This window comes from Physcomitrium patens, chromosome 2 (genome assembly GCF_059467195.1).
Source record: "Physcomitrium patens ecotype Gransden chromosome 2, ASM5946719v1, whole genome shotgun sequence".
In the NCBI taxonomy this organism is placed as follows: domain Eukaryota; kingdom Viridiplantae; phylum Streptophyta; class Bryopsida; order Funariales; family Funariaceae; genus Physcomitrium; species Physcomitrium patens.
In genome coordinates, this window is record NC_143411.1 from 12,079,424 (window position 1) to 12,091,691 (window position 12,268).

At 42.5% G+C, this 12,268-nt stretch overlaps 2 protein-coding genes and 1 long non-coding RNA gene across 5 annotated transcripts; 1 reads left to right on the plus strand and 2 right to left on the minus strand.

The window, feature by feature from the left end:
• Nucleotides 1–3,763: 3,763 nt before the first annotated feature.
• LOC149989742 (uncharacterized) lies at nt 3,764–5,162 on the minus strand. Its single transcript, XR_016500409.1, has 2 exons — nt 5,028–5,162; nt 3,764–4,829 (listed from the first exon to the last, which is right to left on the minus strand). It is a non-coding gene; the product is annotated as an uncharacterized LOC149989742 (long non-coding RNA).
• Nucleotides 5,163–5,187: 25 nt separating this feature from the next.
• On the plus strand, nt 5,188–6,123 carry LOC149989743 (putative ATP-dependent helicase At3g02060, chloroplastic). The gene has a single exon (XM_090248441.1). It carries the CDS (start codon nt 5,188–5,190, stop codon nt 6,121–6,123), a length of 936 nt encoding a protein of 311 aa, XP_090104567.1.
• Nucleotides 6,124–7,683: 1,560 nt separating this feature from the next.
• On the minus strand, nt 7,684–10,148 carry LOC112276943 (uncharacterized). 3 transcript variants are annotated; one of them, XM_024508796.3, is made up of 3 exons: nt 10,018–10,148; nt 9,580–9,649; nt 7,684–9,181 (listed from the first exon to the last, which is right to left on the minus strand). In XM_024508796.3, exons 2-3 carry the CDS (start codon nt 9,588–9,590, stop codon nt 8,308–8,310), a joined length of 885 nt encoding a protein of 294 aa, XP_024364564.1. In that variant the 5' UTR covers nt 9,591–9,649; nt 10,018–10,148; the 3' UTR covers nt 7,684–8,307. The 3 variants fall into 3 exon arrangements, with proteins under 3 accessions (XP_024364564.1, XP_024364554.1, XP_024364545.1); XM_024508786.3 differs by having other exon boundaries at nt 9,580–9,643; nt 9,793–10,142; XM_024508777.3 differs by having other exon boundaries at nt 9,793–10,141.
• Between the last annotated feature and the right edge of the window lie 2,120 nt (nt 10,149–12,268).

Genomic DNA, 12,268 nt, shown 5'->3' on the forward strand with positions numbered 1-12,268 from the left:
CCTCATATATATGCCCATTTCCCTGCACCCAAATTCTGTCCAAATCCTTCATATTCTCAACTGTGTGGAGCTTATTTTGATCAACAGCACGGCAATTTCGACACACATATTTTAGAGAAGTCTGTGAGTAAATCGTCGCCATGCCTTCACATGAGCCAACGTTGAATTTACCTAATCCATGGGCAGCCGTTGGACGTGATACAGAGGCTGGTCGAGCACTCTTCGCCCTGTACAATGGTTTTAGCCATGCCAGAAACCGCGGAAACGATTACTCAGAGATTAACAAGATAAAGACCTTGAGGCACACTGCAACGCACGGGGTGCCAGAATTTCCTGCAGCCAGACCTCCTCCGTCAAAGAGACCTGAAGTGAAGGTACCGCACTTTGCTCACAGAAGCTGCTCTTCCGAATCTCATCCTGTGGATTTTATTCCACGCAGACGGAGAGCTTCTGATATTTTGCAACGAATTAGGGATGAGTCGTACATTGCGGAACTTCCTCCAATGCCAAAAGGCCCTCTCTTAGATGAAGCAGAAAAGGCGCGTTTGCAAGAGGTCTTCTACTGGAGCAACCGTAACCTCGGACCCGATCCACCAGTAGCAGAGCCAGTGCGCAGAATACCCAAGAAAGGCTCGATAGAGGAACAGGAGCTGCTTTTGAACGATATTTCGCAAGAAATCGAGGACCGCAAGACATTCCTCACCGAAATGGAAGAATATGGCAGGGGTGAGCAATATCGCGGTCAAATCATGTTCGAAATTCAGCAGCGCGTGGAGCAGATGAAGCTTTTGCACGAAAACATCATCAAATATGAGAGGAAGCAGGGCTTAATGCAAACCAAGACAGAAGCAGCTCCACCTCCGAAAGTTCTCACTGCAGAGACAATGTCAGTTCATCAGGATCAAGAGCAAAATGCGAATACTAAACTTAATACAGCATCACTAATACAATTCGAGAATGATCCTCAATTAGATAGATTCTCAACTTCTACCGACAAAGTTCACACAACCCTCCGCCCATCTTCAAGATCAAGGCGAACGGAGACGCCATGTAGCAGACCATCGCAACTGAAGTCCTCGCACTCGGCACATGTAAGGGCAACTCGGAATGATGTATCCGAATCCTCCGCGCCGAATGCTTATTCACTGCAGCGAACGCCCAAGCCACCATCATTTCCGATTACTGATCCGAAGAAGAGGAACTCCACTTCGAGTGTGTCTAAGTCGAGGCTTCAGTCCATTAGAGCATTTTCGGCCAACTCGGCAAGTCAAAATGGTTCAACTGCGAGAATTTCCTTGACCAGCGACCTCCGAGACAGAGAAAATACTATTGGGCAAGGTGGGAGGAATTCGCATGGCCATAACGATGGCAATTCGGTATACATGACAGACACGACTTTGAATTCAAATAAGGATTATTCATCGGGACCCACTCCTTCGACTTATGATTGCTCAACAGTAGTTTGCTCGCCAACCAGTTGCTCACCAGTGCATTCACCCCGCGATTACAATAACTACATTCAAAACTACAATAATCAAGAATGCGCGCGAGATTACAATCAAAGTTGACTAGAGCTCGTGCCAAGCCTCAAGAGAGGGAGAAAGAAACCTGCTGATTAGTATCAGGTGTACTCTGCTCTTGTCAAGTGGAATACTAGTGCTATCTTACCATCTTTCCATCTGGATATGCTGCCCCTGCGTAACTTTGTGGGTATCAACGTGCACGTCACTTTTAGTCCATGCCCATTTTCTTGCGTTTGCGTTGCCCTGCTTCATTGATTAAAGTTTGTTTCATGCTGCATTTGCACGATCTGCAACTGTGTCTAAGAGGGTTCGGAAATTCGTAGGCCAAAGCAACTGGATCAGAAGAGTGTAATCACCGAAGAGTCATCTGCAGAGTGTTTCTTGTGGTAGTCCATGATAATAACCTAACTATTGCAAGTGAAGAAATGTCCAACTTTCTGTCAAATTTAGCGAAATCGTAATAAGTGTGGTTGCCCTCATGTGTGCTAGTTGAGGTCGAGAAGGCCCCGATCGCTCTCTCCCTAGCCAACCTCAACCTACTGATTTGAGAGCCTAGTAACACACATCACTTTGATTTCAAGTAGTTTTCTGTTGTCGCGGCAGCAATCGTGCACTTCTGATTTGTTTCAATCAGGAACAACGTCTTCGACGGGCAAACACCTTCATTATCTTTTTGCGGTGAGGTATGTATTTGTTGTTGGTGCAAACCTTCTATCAAAAAGCACACAATGATCTTAAAAACTAGTCCAGTTTCCATTTCCTTTTCGTCCTTCCGCCGACTTTTGCAAATCCCAAGTGTCATGGACGTTTCGGGAGCATTCTCGATACGTGACGAGAGATTCGATAGAGACAAGGTTGCTGTAGTCACAGTTTGAAGAGAGATTGAGCAGTAGTGGATGGGATTGGCGATGAGGAGGGTTACGTTTTTATTAGCTGATGGGCTACGTTGAAAACACTTGCATCTCAACAGCCTGTGAGTGGGGTTGATATGAGGAAATGAGTGAAGTCAGCTGCTGGCGGTAATTCGTCAAAAATTGAAGTTCTGGCTTCTGCATTTTGCATTTAAGAAGGCGATGATGAGGAGTGAAGTGCAGGGCAGAGAACATTGGTTGCGCAATTAGTCCTTCTTTCTAACAGAGAACCCATTGGAGGGGAGAGCGGTTGAAGCGCTCTTCGTTTGCGACCCCGGTAGACTATTCCTGTTAAGATTCTGTATGTGTAGTTTTTTTTTCTTTTTTTCTTTTTTTTCTTTTTTCTTTTGTGTGTGTGTGTGTGTGTCCTCTTCTTCAAGGAATTGTGGGTTGGTATGGTTACGGGGGGAAGAGAGTGATTTTAAAATGAGAGTATCAATTGTGTCGAGCAGTTTCTCTGCGTACGTTGATAACCAAGTTGTGTACAAGATAGTCAACCTCAGAAATTGGGCGTGTGTAAGATTCATACCGGTGTTAATACAAGTTTTTAAGACCTAACTCTTATCTAGTATTCCTCACGCCAGCCTGTGGTTGCCAGCCTCAAGCCACGACTTTGAATTTCACTTACACTTTCTGGTCTTGATTTCGTTGTGAGATTATCTCTGTATCTGACTCTTCCTGCAATGTTTGAAACTTTCGACAGTTTTTTTGTATTCCTCTTTTACTGTGGGATTCTTTTAAAAGAGTAAGAGCGTTAGGGTGTCTCAGCGTCTCAACCGGATGTGGTTCAGCACGTCTTGTGTTTTGAAACCATAAGCTTGCAGTGTTATTATCCTGTCGGCAAATGCTGCTCACCATTTCTGTCATATCGAAACCGTCTTAAAGTGGACTTTACACTTCACTATTAAGTTTTAGACTTAAGAGTATGGGCAGGTTTTAGATAAGTACTTTGCGCCGGTGGCGTTGTTCTATCAAAACACTCCGATTTGTCGCTATGCAAATTTGGAGCCTGATGTCTCCACATGTGAATGAATTGGAGGTCCTCAACCAGTTAAGTGTTATTTTCGAGCTACACACGAGTGTACTCGCAGGAAACATTTAGTACACTTAGAGAGCTCTGAATTTGGTTACAACCATGCTGCAAGTTATTGCAGAAAGTCATGAATACTGAAAAAGTTTCACGTTGTTACTATGTATCGGTTCCGCATGCGACATCATTATTGTTTATTGTCTTATTACTGTCAAAAATTGCGAAATCCATATCAGTTCCAAAATGTAAATTGTTCTTAAGTGGATCTTGCAGATTTCTAGGTCATAACAATGGAAACATTTTAGATCATTGGCTTTGGCCTTTGTTTTCGACTGGAGAAGAACGATGGAACTCAGTAGCAAGTCATTGTTCACTTACCAATCTTCTTCAGCAAATCCCTCGGTACCTTTCAGAAAATTGGAAGTCGGAAAAGTACACAATTCTGGTGATTACAAGAAGAGAACTGTAGGGCAAGAGATACTGTAAACTGTAGCATGTTTCCAAGTCTGACTTAGAAGAGCTAGGGGGAAAACTTGAGCTACAGAACATAAGAAGTTGATCAGCTTGCAGCCCTCGTCCTCAAATATAAGCAAGTTGCCAAATATTAAGACTTCAGTGTTCATGGGGCTAACACCAAGTAGACCAAGTTCACACTCCTTGAGTGTAAAGAAAACTTCAAGGTTGTTATTGTCTTGGTATTATTTAGATTTGAAACCGAATAGCATTACTTCGAATGACTTTCATACTGATCGAAACCAATGGTCTTCGCCCTGTGCGTCCAGGCTGTCTCCGGGTGCACGATCAGAGGGAGGAACTGAAGCCCTGAAAGAATCTTCGAATCTAGCGGATAGCCTTGCGTTATCTGATACCGAAGAGTCTCGTGCTGAATCACCTTCTTTATCTGAAACTCTGAGATCCTTACGACAAGCGTTCGTAGTTCCAAGACGGAAAGGAAAATCTGCTAAGAAAACTTTTGCTACCTCCAAACCAAGTGTTCAAGAAACTCTCCAACAGCCGGAAACACCGCCATTTGTGGCAGACTCTGGAAGTCCTCAAGTCAGATCTAAGCTTCTCGACGAACTACATCATCCGTTAGAAAATGAGGATGGGAGAAGTGGAGGAGCAACAGCAGACAAACTTGTAGATAGTGATGAAGCCAAAAAGATGATAGAACGTTAGTGGGATCAAAGACCCCAGGGTATGCACAAGCTATTTCCAATATGGTGAAGCAGAGAAGTCAGGGTGTCGCAGTGGAAGGTGAAGCATTTTCTTATGCAGTCGACCCTGATATGTTGTCACCTGGGGAGTATGTTGTGCACAAGCGGGTTGGAGTAGGATGTTTCATTGGCATCAAATACGAGGTGCCTGCAGGGAAATTGAAACCCGCTAATTATATTTACTTGAAGTATACCGACGGAAAAGCAAAGCTGCGGGCAAAACAGGCAAATAGACATCTCTATAGATATTTTTCTCCTGCAGATGTGAGTCTCGCACCTTCTCTAAGCAAGCTAAATGATCCCGGGAATTAGGAGAAGAAAATGAATAAGGGCAAGGTAGCAATACAGAAACTTGTGGTCAACATGATGGAGCTCTTATCCATCGCTTGAAGCAGACCCGACCTGTTTATCCCAAAGACTTGAAATTGATCGCTTCTTTTGCAGCCAACTTTCCATCCACTGAAACACTTGATCAGCAGCAAGCAATTGCAGACGTGGAGAGGGACATGACAAAGAGGGAAACGCCCATGGATCGTCTCATCTATTGTGACGTGGGTTTCGGTAAGACGGAAGTAGCACTTCGTGCATTATTTATAGCTGATTCCGCAGGTAGACTAGCAATGGTGCTTGCTCCGACCACTGTTTTGGCTAAGCAACACTATGATGTTATTCGCCAACGGTTTGCTGGGTACGACACGAAAGTGGCTCGCTTGAGTCGTTTTAAGAAGGACTGGGAAAAGAAGGAGGTCATAGCTGGTATTTCTGATGGAAGCCTTAGCATTGTTGTTGACACTCATTCTCTCCTCGGGAGCCAAATACGATATCACAACCTTGGCCTTCTGATTGTGGATGAAGAGCAGAGATTTGGGGTCAAACAGAAAGAGAGAATCACTTCCGTGAAGACTACGGTTGATGTTCTGACGCTATCTGCTATTCCAATCCCTCGCACTTTGTATTTGGCTCTCAGTGGCTTCCGGGATGCAAGCCTGATAACCACCCGGCCGGCGGAGGGGCGACCTATCACCGCTCATTTGAAGGAGTTCAATCCCTACATAGTTAAGAAGGCCATTGACTTTGAACTAAAACGTGGTGGTCAAGTGTTCTATGTGGTGCCACCAGTGAAGGGTATGGAAGAAACTAAGGCTATTCTAGAATCTTATTTCTCAGACATTGGAATTGGTTTGCTCACGGCCAGCAAAGCCCAGCTGCTTTGGAGGCCCATGGAGCAGTTCAGCAAAGGAACCTACCTTATCCCCCTCTGCCCCAGTATCATGGAGAGTGGGCTGGACATACGTCGGGTGAACACCATCATCATTGAAGACGTTCAGCTATTTGGTCTAGCGCAGCTCAATCAGCTGCAAGGAAGAGTCGGAAGGTCCGATAGGGAGGCCCATGCTTACATGTCACACCCCTCCAAAGACCTTCTCTCAGACGATGAATAGGAACGCTTGGTTGCCCTGGTAGATTACTGTGGCCTAGGTTTCCAGCTTGCCGAGCGTGACATGGCCATCCGAGAAATTGGCAGTGTATTCAAGGAGAAACAAAGTGGGAATGTTGCCAAAATTGGCGTGGATCTTTACCTTGAAATGTTGTTTGAGGGCCTTTCGAATGTTGATCATCAAAAGCTCCCTCAGGTTGCGTTTGAGGAGGTTCAGCTGGATTTTGCATGAAGCACGCATATTCCCAGGGACTAAGTGACAAGAGCTGCATTACGGGACAATGTTCTGCGGGATGCTGAAAGAGCAGCCAACGACAGCATGAATGCTCTTATGCAATTCACGCATCGTCCACGGAGTGAGTATGGACCGGACCCTTCCTCAGTGGAGGTGCTGCTCAAAACCTTGTACGTGAAAAGGATAGCAGCAGACTTGGAATCCATCGTATCCGCACTCGTGGCAAGACAATGGAAACCAACATGGAACCGGAGGCCTTTGAAATGCTACGTTGCGCCACAACTTCCGTTTCTGTCCACGATTCTCTTACATGTGAAACTGGTAGAATTAAAATGAAAGGCCTCATAGGATTGCCCATAGAACGTCAACTGGATCGGGTGTTCTGTTGTTTGGCAAAAATTTGCGCAACCGCCTTCCGTCTTTTGTGAAGTACATGTGAACGAAGGTGATGTAGCGAATGTATATTAAGATGTTGCAGCTATATCCTTAGAACTACGAGGCAATTTACATTGATCAATAGTCTCCATCTGATTCTTTGCCTGACTGGGCTGGAGTCCCAACAGTTGGCGTGGTCATTGACGTCGAAGCTGGATCGCCCACTGTTCTTCCAAACAAATTCATTGCATTAATTTTAGAGCTAGATGGGAAGAAATTGTTGCTTCTTTAAAGCTCTGACAAACTTACCTATCTTCTCTCCTCACTAGTTACAATCGTCGGTACCTTGCTGGTTCTGCTGACACCCGAGCTTGCAGGATGAGACAGAAATGTATGGAATCTAAACAGGGAGCTGTCAACCCCAATTCAGCTCCAAGTCAAAAATGCTAAATACTGGGATGAAATCCGTGAGCTTTTGAATCTTTTTTTTTTTTTGGAGACGGTAGCACATGCGTATGTGTACTTTTCATAGAGATTCTTGCTGATTACCTCAAATGCGCTAGTGTATTTACTGTGCATTTTTTAATGAGAAACTTTTTTTAGAAAGAGGAGAATATCCTTTTACAGTTACCAAAATACCTCTAGACTATGGAAGGCAACTGCCTTTGCCTTCCCACAACACTAGAGAGGTTCCAATACACACTTTGTATCTGTTGATATGGATCGTTCTAAGTGATTCATACTAGCAGTAAAATAGAATGAACTTTGGTTAAACTGGGTGCGTAACATTGTTGAAGCACAGTTTAAGAATAAATAAGCTTTAGAATTTTAAGAGAATTTTTATGCTATTGAACTACAATATATAAGTTCATACATGTTCGATAATTATTAGAATATAATAAAGGAGGAAATTAAATCTTTAAAAAAAATGTTTCAAAGATGTCACAAACACAGTGAATATAACATGTATGAAATTAACAAAGAATATAACATTATCTTAAAAGAAACTTTGTTCTTTAAAGATAGATTGACATTTTTTGTTTGGAAGCTATGGTTTCATAATCATGCATCGGTTGCTTTTAAATCCTCAGTTTCCTGAAACTCAAAAACACAAAATAAAGAAAAACATCATTGGGGAGAGGCAACTTCACAAGGGAATGGAACCATGTGTATTTTTTTTCAGAATTGTTTTGGAAGTCATTTCCCTCAACTGATCCCTACTATGAGCCCAATTCAACGTACAAAATCAAGCACTTCCAACCAAAGAATGTAATGCAAAACAAAGGAGAGAGAAGAAGCAATTACAGCATCCATTGGCAACACTAGAATGTCAAGTTTCATCAGACAAGTGAGTGCGAAGGCTCCAAAGCTGCAAGCATGGATGGAGTAGTAGACCTAGTTTGGGTTCAAATCTTGTGGAACTGAGCGTTGCAGCCATGGCAACAGAATGCGATGCAGCTCACAAGAATAGCACACCATGACCCAGTCTTGTGCTGCTTGTGCTTTTTCAAGACGGCATTGAAGCTGCAAACGAAACGACGATGAAGAAGAGGAATAGAAGATGGCAGGATTCGCAGGCTAGGTGGCGATGGTGGTGGAGAAAGCTGGGGAGCAGTGAGACATGGCGAGGGCGACGAGTGTGAATAGCGGCACCAGTTTCTGACTCAGCCCAGATATCTTCGATGGCGGCGCCGCGGCCAGCTCGTGTTTCCCACTCAGCGTCTCGACGTTGTCGATCATGGGCCCATACTTCTCCGACATGCTCTCGAACTTGATCACCGTCGATACCCCCGTGCCTGTGTACACGAAGCTCTGCTTCGTCCACGTGATCTGCGACCTCGAGTCGGTCATGTTATACACCGGCTGCTTGATCGCATATTCGCGAACAGTGCCACCTTGGATGTTCGACACCTTCAGCGCCGGCCACAGGTTCATGGGGGCGTCCGGCATCCGAGCCACGTCGTAGTGCACCGTGTAGGTCTTGCCCGTCTCCGCGTTGGCGGCCAGCGTCGTGGATATGGTTCCTTGCGTGCCGTTGATAATGGCATCGGGGTTGTTCAGGTGGATGCAGTACACGCTGGGCGTGCCCTTGGCCATGCTATAATTGGTGTTCACAAGAATCTGAACGCCAGCGCCCCCAGCTATCCAGTTGGGGATGGAGGTCGACGTGCTGTCCGCCAAGGTGGTAGTCATTGCCGTTATATTAGTTAACTCAAAATCGCCGTTCGCCAGTGAGATCGTGTCGCCTGATGATTTCGGCGCCGGAGCAGCGGAACTGCTAAAGGTGCTAATGCCATCATCTTGGAACTGCAATTCGCCTACGGTCTTCACTACATCCGAGCCCAACTCTCCGGAACAGCTAGACGTGCTCACCCAGCACACCGCCCACAGGAAAACCACGCTTACAATCATGGTCGTCGGTGACCTCACTCCAGACATGGTGTTCATTCCTCTGCATCACAACCATGCATCAGCGTTCCAAAACTTTCTTATTACGTCTTGCTTGAGTTTGTGTCAGCGTAGTTTTTCAATTACGTCCATCAGAAGTTGGACATCTTCATGAATATAACGAAGTCCATTTTTGTCATGCTGAGGAATGTCTCAGAAGAGTAAGACTTAAGAAGGAAGTGTAGAGCTATGGAAGGGCAGAATCAGCAGAATCAGAGACATACATCGCAATAAAGTTCAGCGGCATATACTAATCACACATTGAGAATTTCCATACATACACTAGGCAATGGACCCGCGAATAATCGTAGCTTCATGAAGCTATATAAGTAGGTCCTGATCATTGCCAGCAATTCGAAAATTCTATGGTAAGACAAGTTAGTGATGGAAAGTGTTCATTACTTTGGACACATCGATGATGAATGTCTCCGCCTTCGCACAGATGGCTTCCAATTCTGCAAATATCCTGATCCTGACGAACAGTCAATGTTCCTTCCCATGTCAATAATATCTTTTAAACTTTGTAATTTCGACAAGCTGAAGTTCTTTAGAAGAGGAAAATATTTTCACGTCTGGAATAGGACTTTTATGAAAGCAATTGCTCGATTATTTTACCTCAAAAGAACAAATCGTTCATACAATTTTTTTCTATCTGAAGCCCACATCCACCGTCAAGAGAATCAATTTATTGTTTAGATCCTCTTATATTCTGAATCTAGTGACGCTTCTGTCATAATATCGCAGCGCTAAAATGCCAGCTTTCTATCATATTTTCTGTCCGAGTGAAAAACAAGTCTATGACGAACTCGGCCAACACACGCTTGAGAGGCAGAAACAGACCCTGCAACAACGTCAGGCTAATCACAATTTGGCGCTCCTAGTCATAGAACTTCTGAAAACTGAAGTGCTTCTGAACGAAACATGCATAAGTCGAAGACTATCCAGTCCCTGTCATCGGGCAAGCAAGAGAGGTTCTAAACCAGGGCGTGCCTGATCCGATCTCATTAGCAACGCTCATGACCCACCTTCCGGAATCTCTGCACATGGCATCTCCTGGAAACATCACTGTGAAGGACTTGCAGGAGACTAAGATCTGCATGCGATTGGCGACCTCACAGTGAACAAGCTGTTCTCATGTGGGGCACCGGAGACACCACGTAACATCACCAGTAACTGTTGCTTCTTATGCAGCATGTCCTCCCTGCAACTGCCGCACAAAGAACAGTGATGGTTCATGTGATGCCCCCTAGAATCTCATAACCGACACTTGCAGGCTCAGACAACAGTGAGGATGGCCTATTGATGAGTGGCAGCATTGTAAAAAACATTCGGCGTGGTTTTTAGGATTCTGATTGACCTTAGAATCGGTGTTGTGTTGCTGCAGACTAACAAATGCGAAGGAAAACTGGTTTGGACTCAATACTTGTGTTTAGGAATCATGTTAAAATGGCAAATGAGAACATGAAATCAGTAACCAAGTAGTGATGTTAATAACCGAGTGCTTTCCACTTCTGTATATTGTGTTTGAGAGTTGTAGGAGACTTGAGCAAGCTCTTGGCGAGATACTAGAATTGGTGGCTCTTGGTGATGTGTCTAGGTATTGGTGATGTGAGGTTGGTGTGGGTTTGCATAACCTCAATTAATTAACTGCTTATTTTAGGTTCTTTTTCCACGAGTCTTATCATGTGAAATTCATTTATGAAAATATTTTGGTTTACTTCCAAATTACACTTTAAAACTCATGACTAAAGAAAACAAGCTTTGAGCACAACATGATTTTTTAATAATGAAAAAAGGTTAAATATATCATTTATTATATTATAAATTCAAAATAATAATAATAATAATTGTAGGATATATGCTAGTGAAATCAACAATCAATTGTAGTAGTAAAATTTGCAAATTTAATAATTAATAAATTTGAGTCTCATGCCTAATTATTATCTTTCAAGTCACATTAAGACAAATTCTTTTTAAATTCAATAGATTATGCAATCAATGTAGTACTATATCTGCTAAAACAAAAATATTTAATTTACATAAAAATATATATTAACCATATAAATAATGATGATATATATATATATATATATATATTAAAAACAACATAGTTTTAATATCCAAAGTTTTATTATCATATTAACAATGATGTTATTATTTTATACATATTTTTATTTATAATTTAATTTTAGCTCATTTTGTTACTCCAAAGATTTGTTATGCCAAAATAAGACTTCATTAAGAGAATGAGATAGATGAATGATTTATTTTTATTATGCTATCATCAATCCAAGACTTCTATTATAGAGTCTTTATATGTTAGAGACAAGGTGAGAAGCCACATTTTTAAATCGTTTAATTGCTTGAAATCAAGAAACCTTACTAAGTTGGTTTTACAATAAAAATATGTAGTTCAAAAATCTTGAGAAGAAAACCTAAGATAGAATGCATTCTTGCCTTATACAACATAGATAGTATTGTCCATGGAAATTTCAATTGAATCTATCTCGAAAGGTATTTTTTCAGAAAAAATTGAGAAACAGTGTCAAAACATCTTTACACAACCAGTAAGTAATAGAAAAAATCATAAAACCAACTTTTTTGTACTAATCACAATTCTCAGAATGACGATATGGATTGACAAAAGTACACTTGTAATAAAAGAATGACTTGGTTCATGTCATGTTTTCTTTTCACTTTGTACTATCCGAAGACCCAGACTTTTGAACCAGAGTTTTTCTTCACGCAACAAGTAATATTAACCAATTATAATTAAACAAATAAATAAATAACTATGCCCTTTCAATTTCGTATTCTAGGCATGAAAACACCAGCCATTTTCATTCAATTGTTCCAATCATTTTCACACAATATGCGATTTCAGTAAAGGAGAATCTCATTCGCAAGCTTTGGCTCACGGCATAAAAGCCACATATCGATATCAATGGTTTGAAAGAATAAGACACGTCACTTCGGATTCAGCTCCACGACTCTTTCATTATTTCCATCGTCATTGCACTAATTCGGCCACAATCCGGTTGACTCACTCATTGTCACAGTTCTAAGCATCTGCTACAATAGTGTAGAGAGC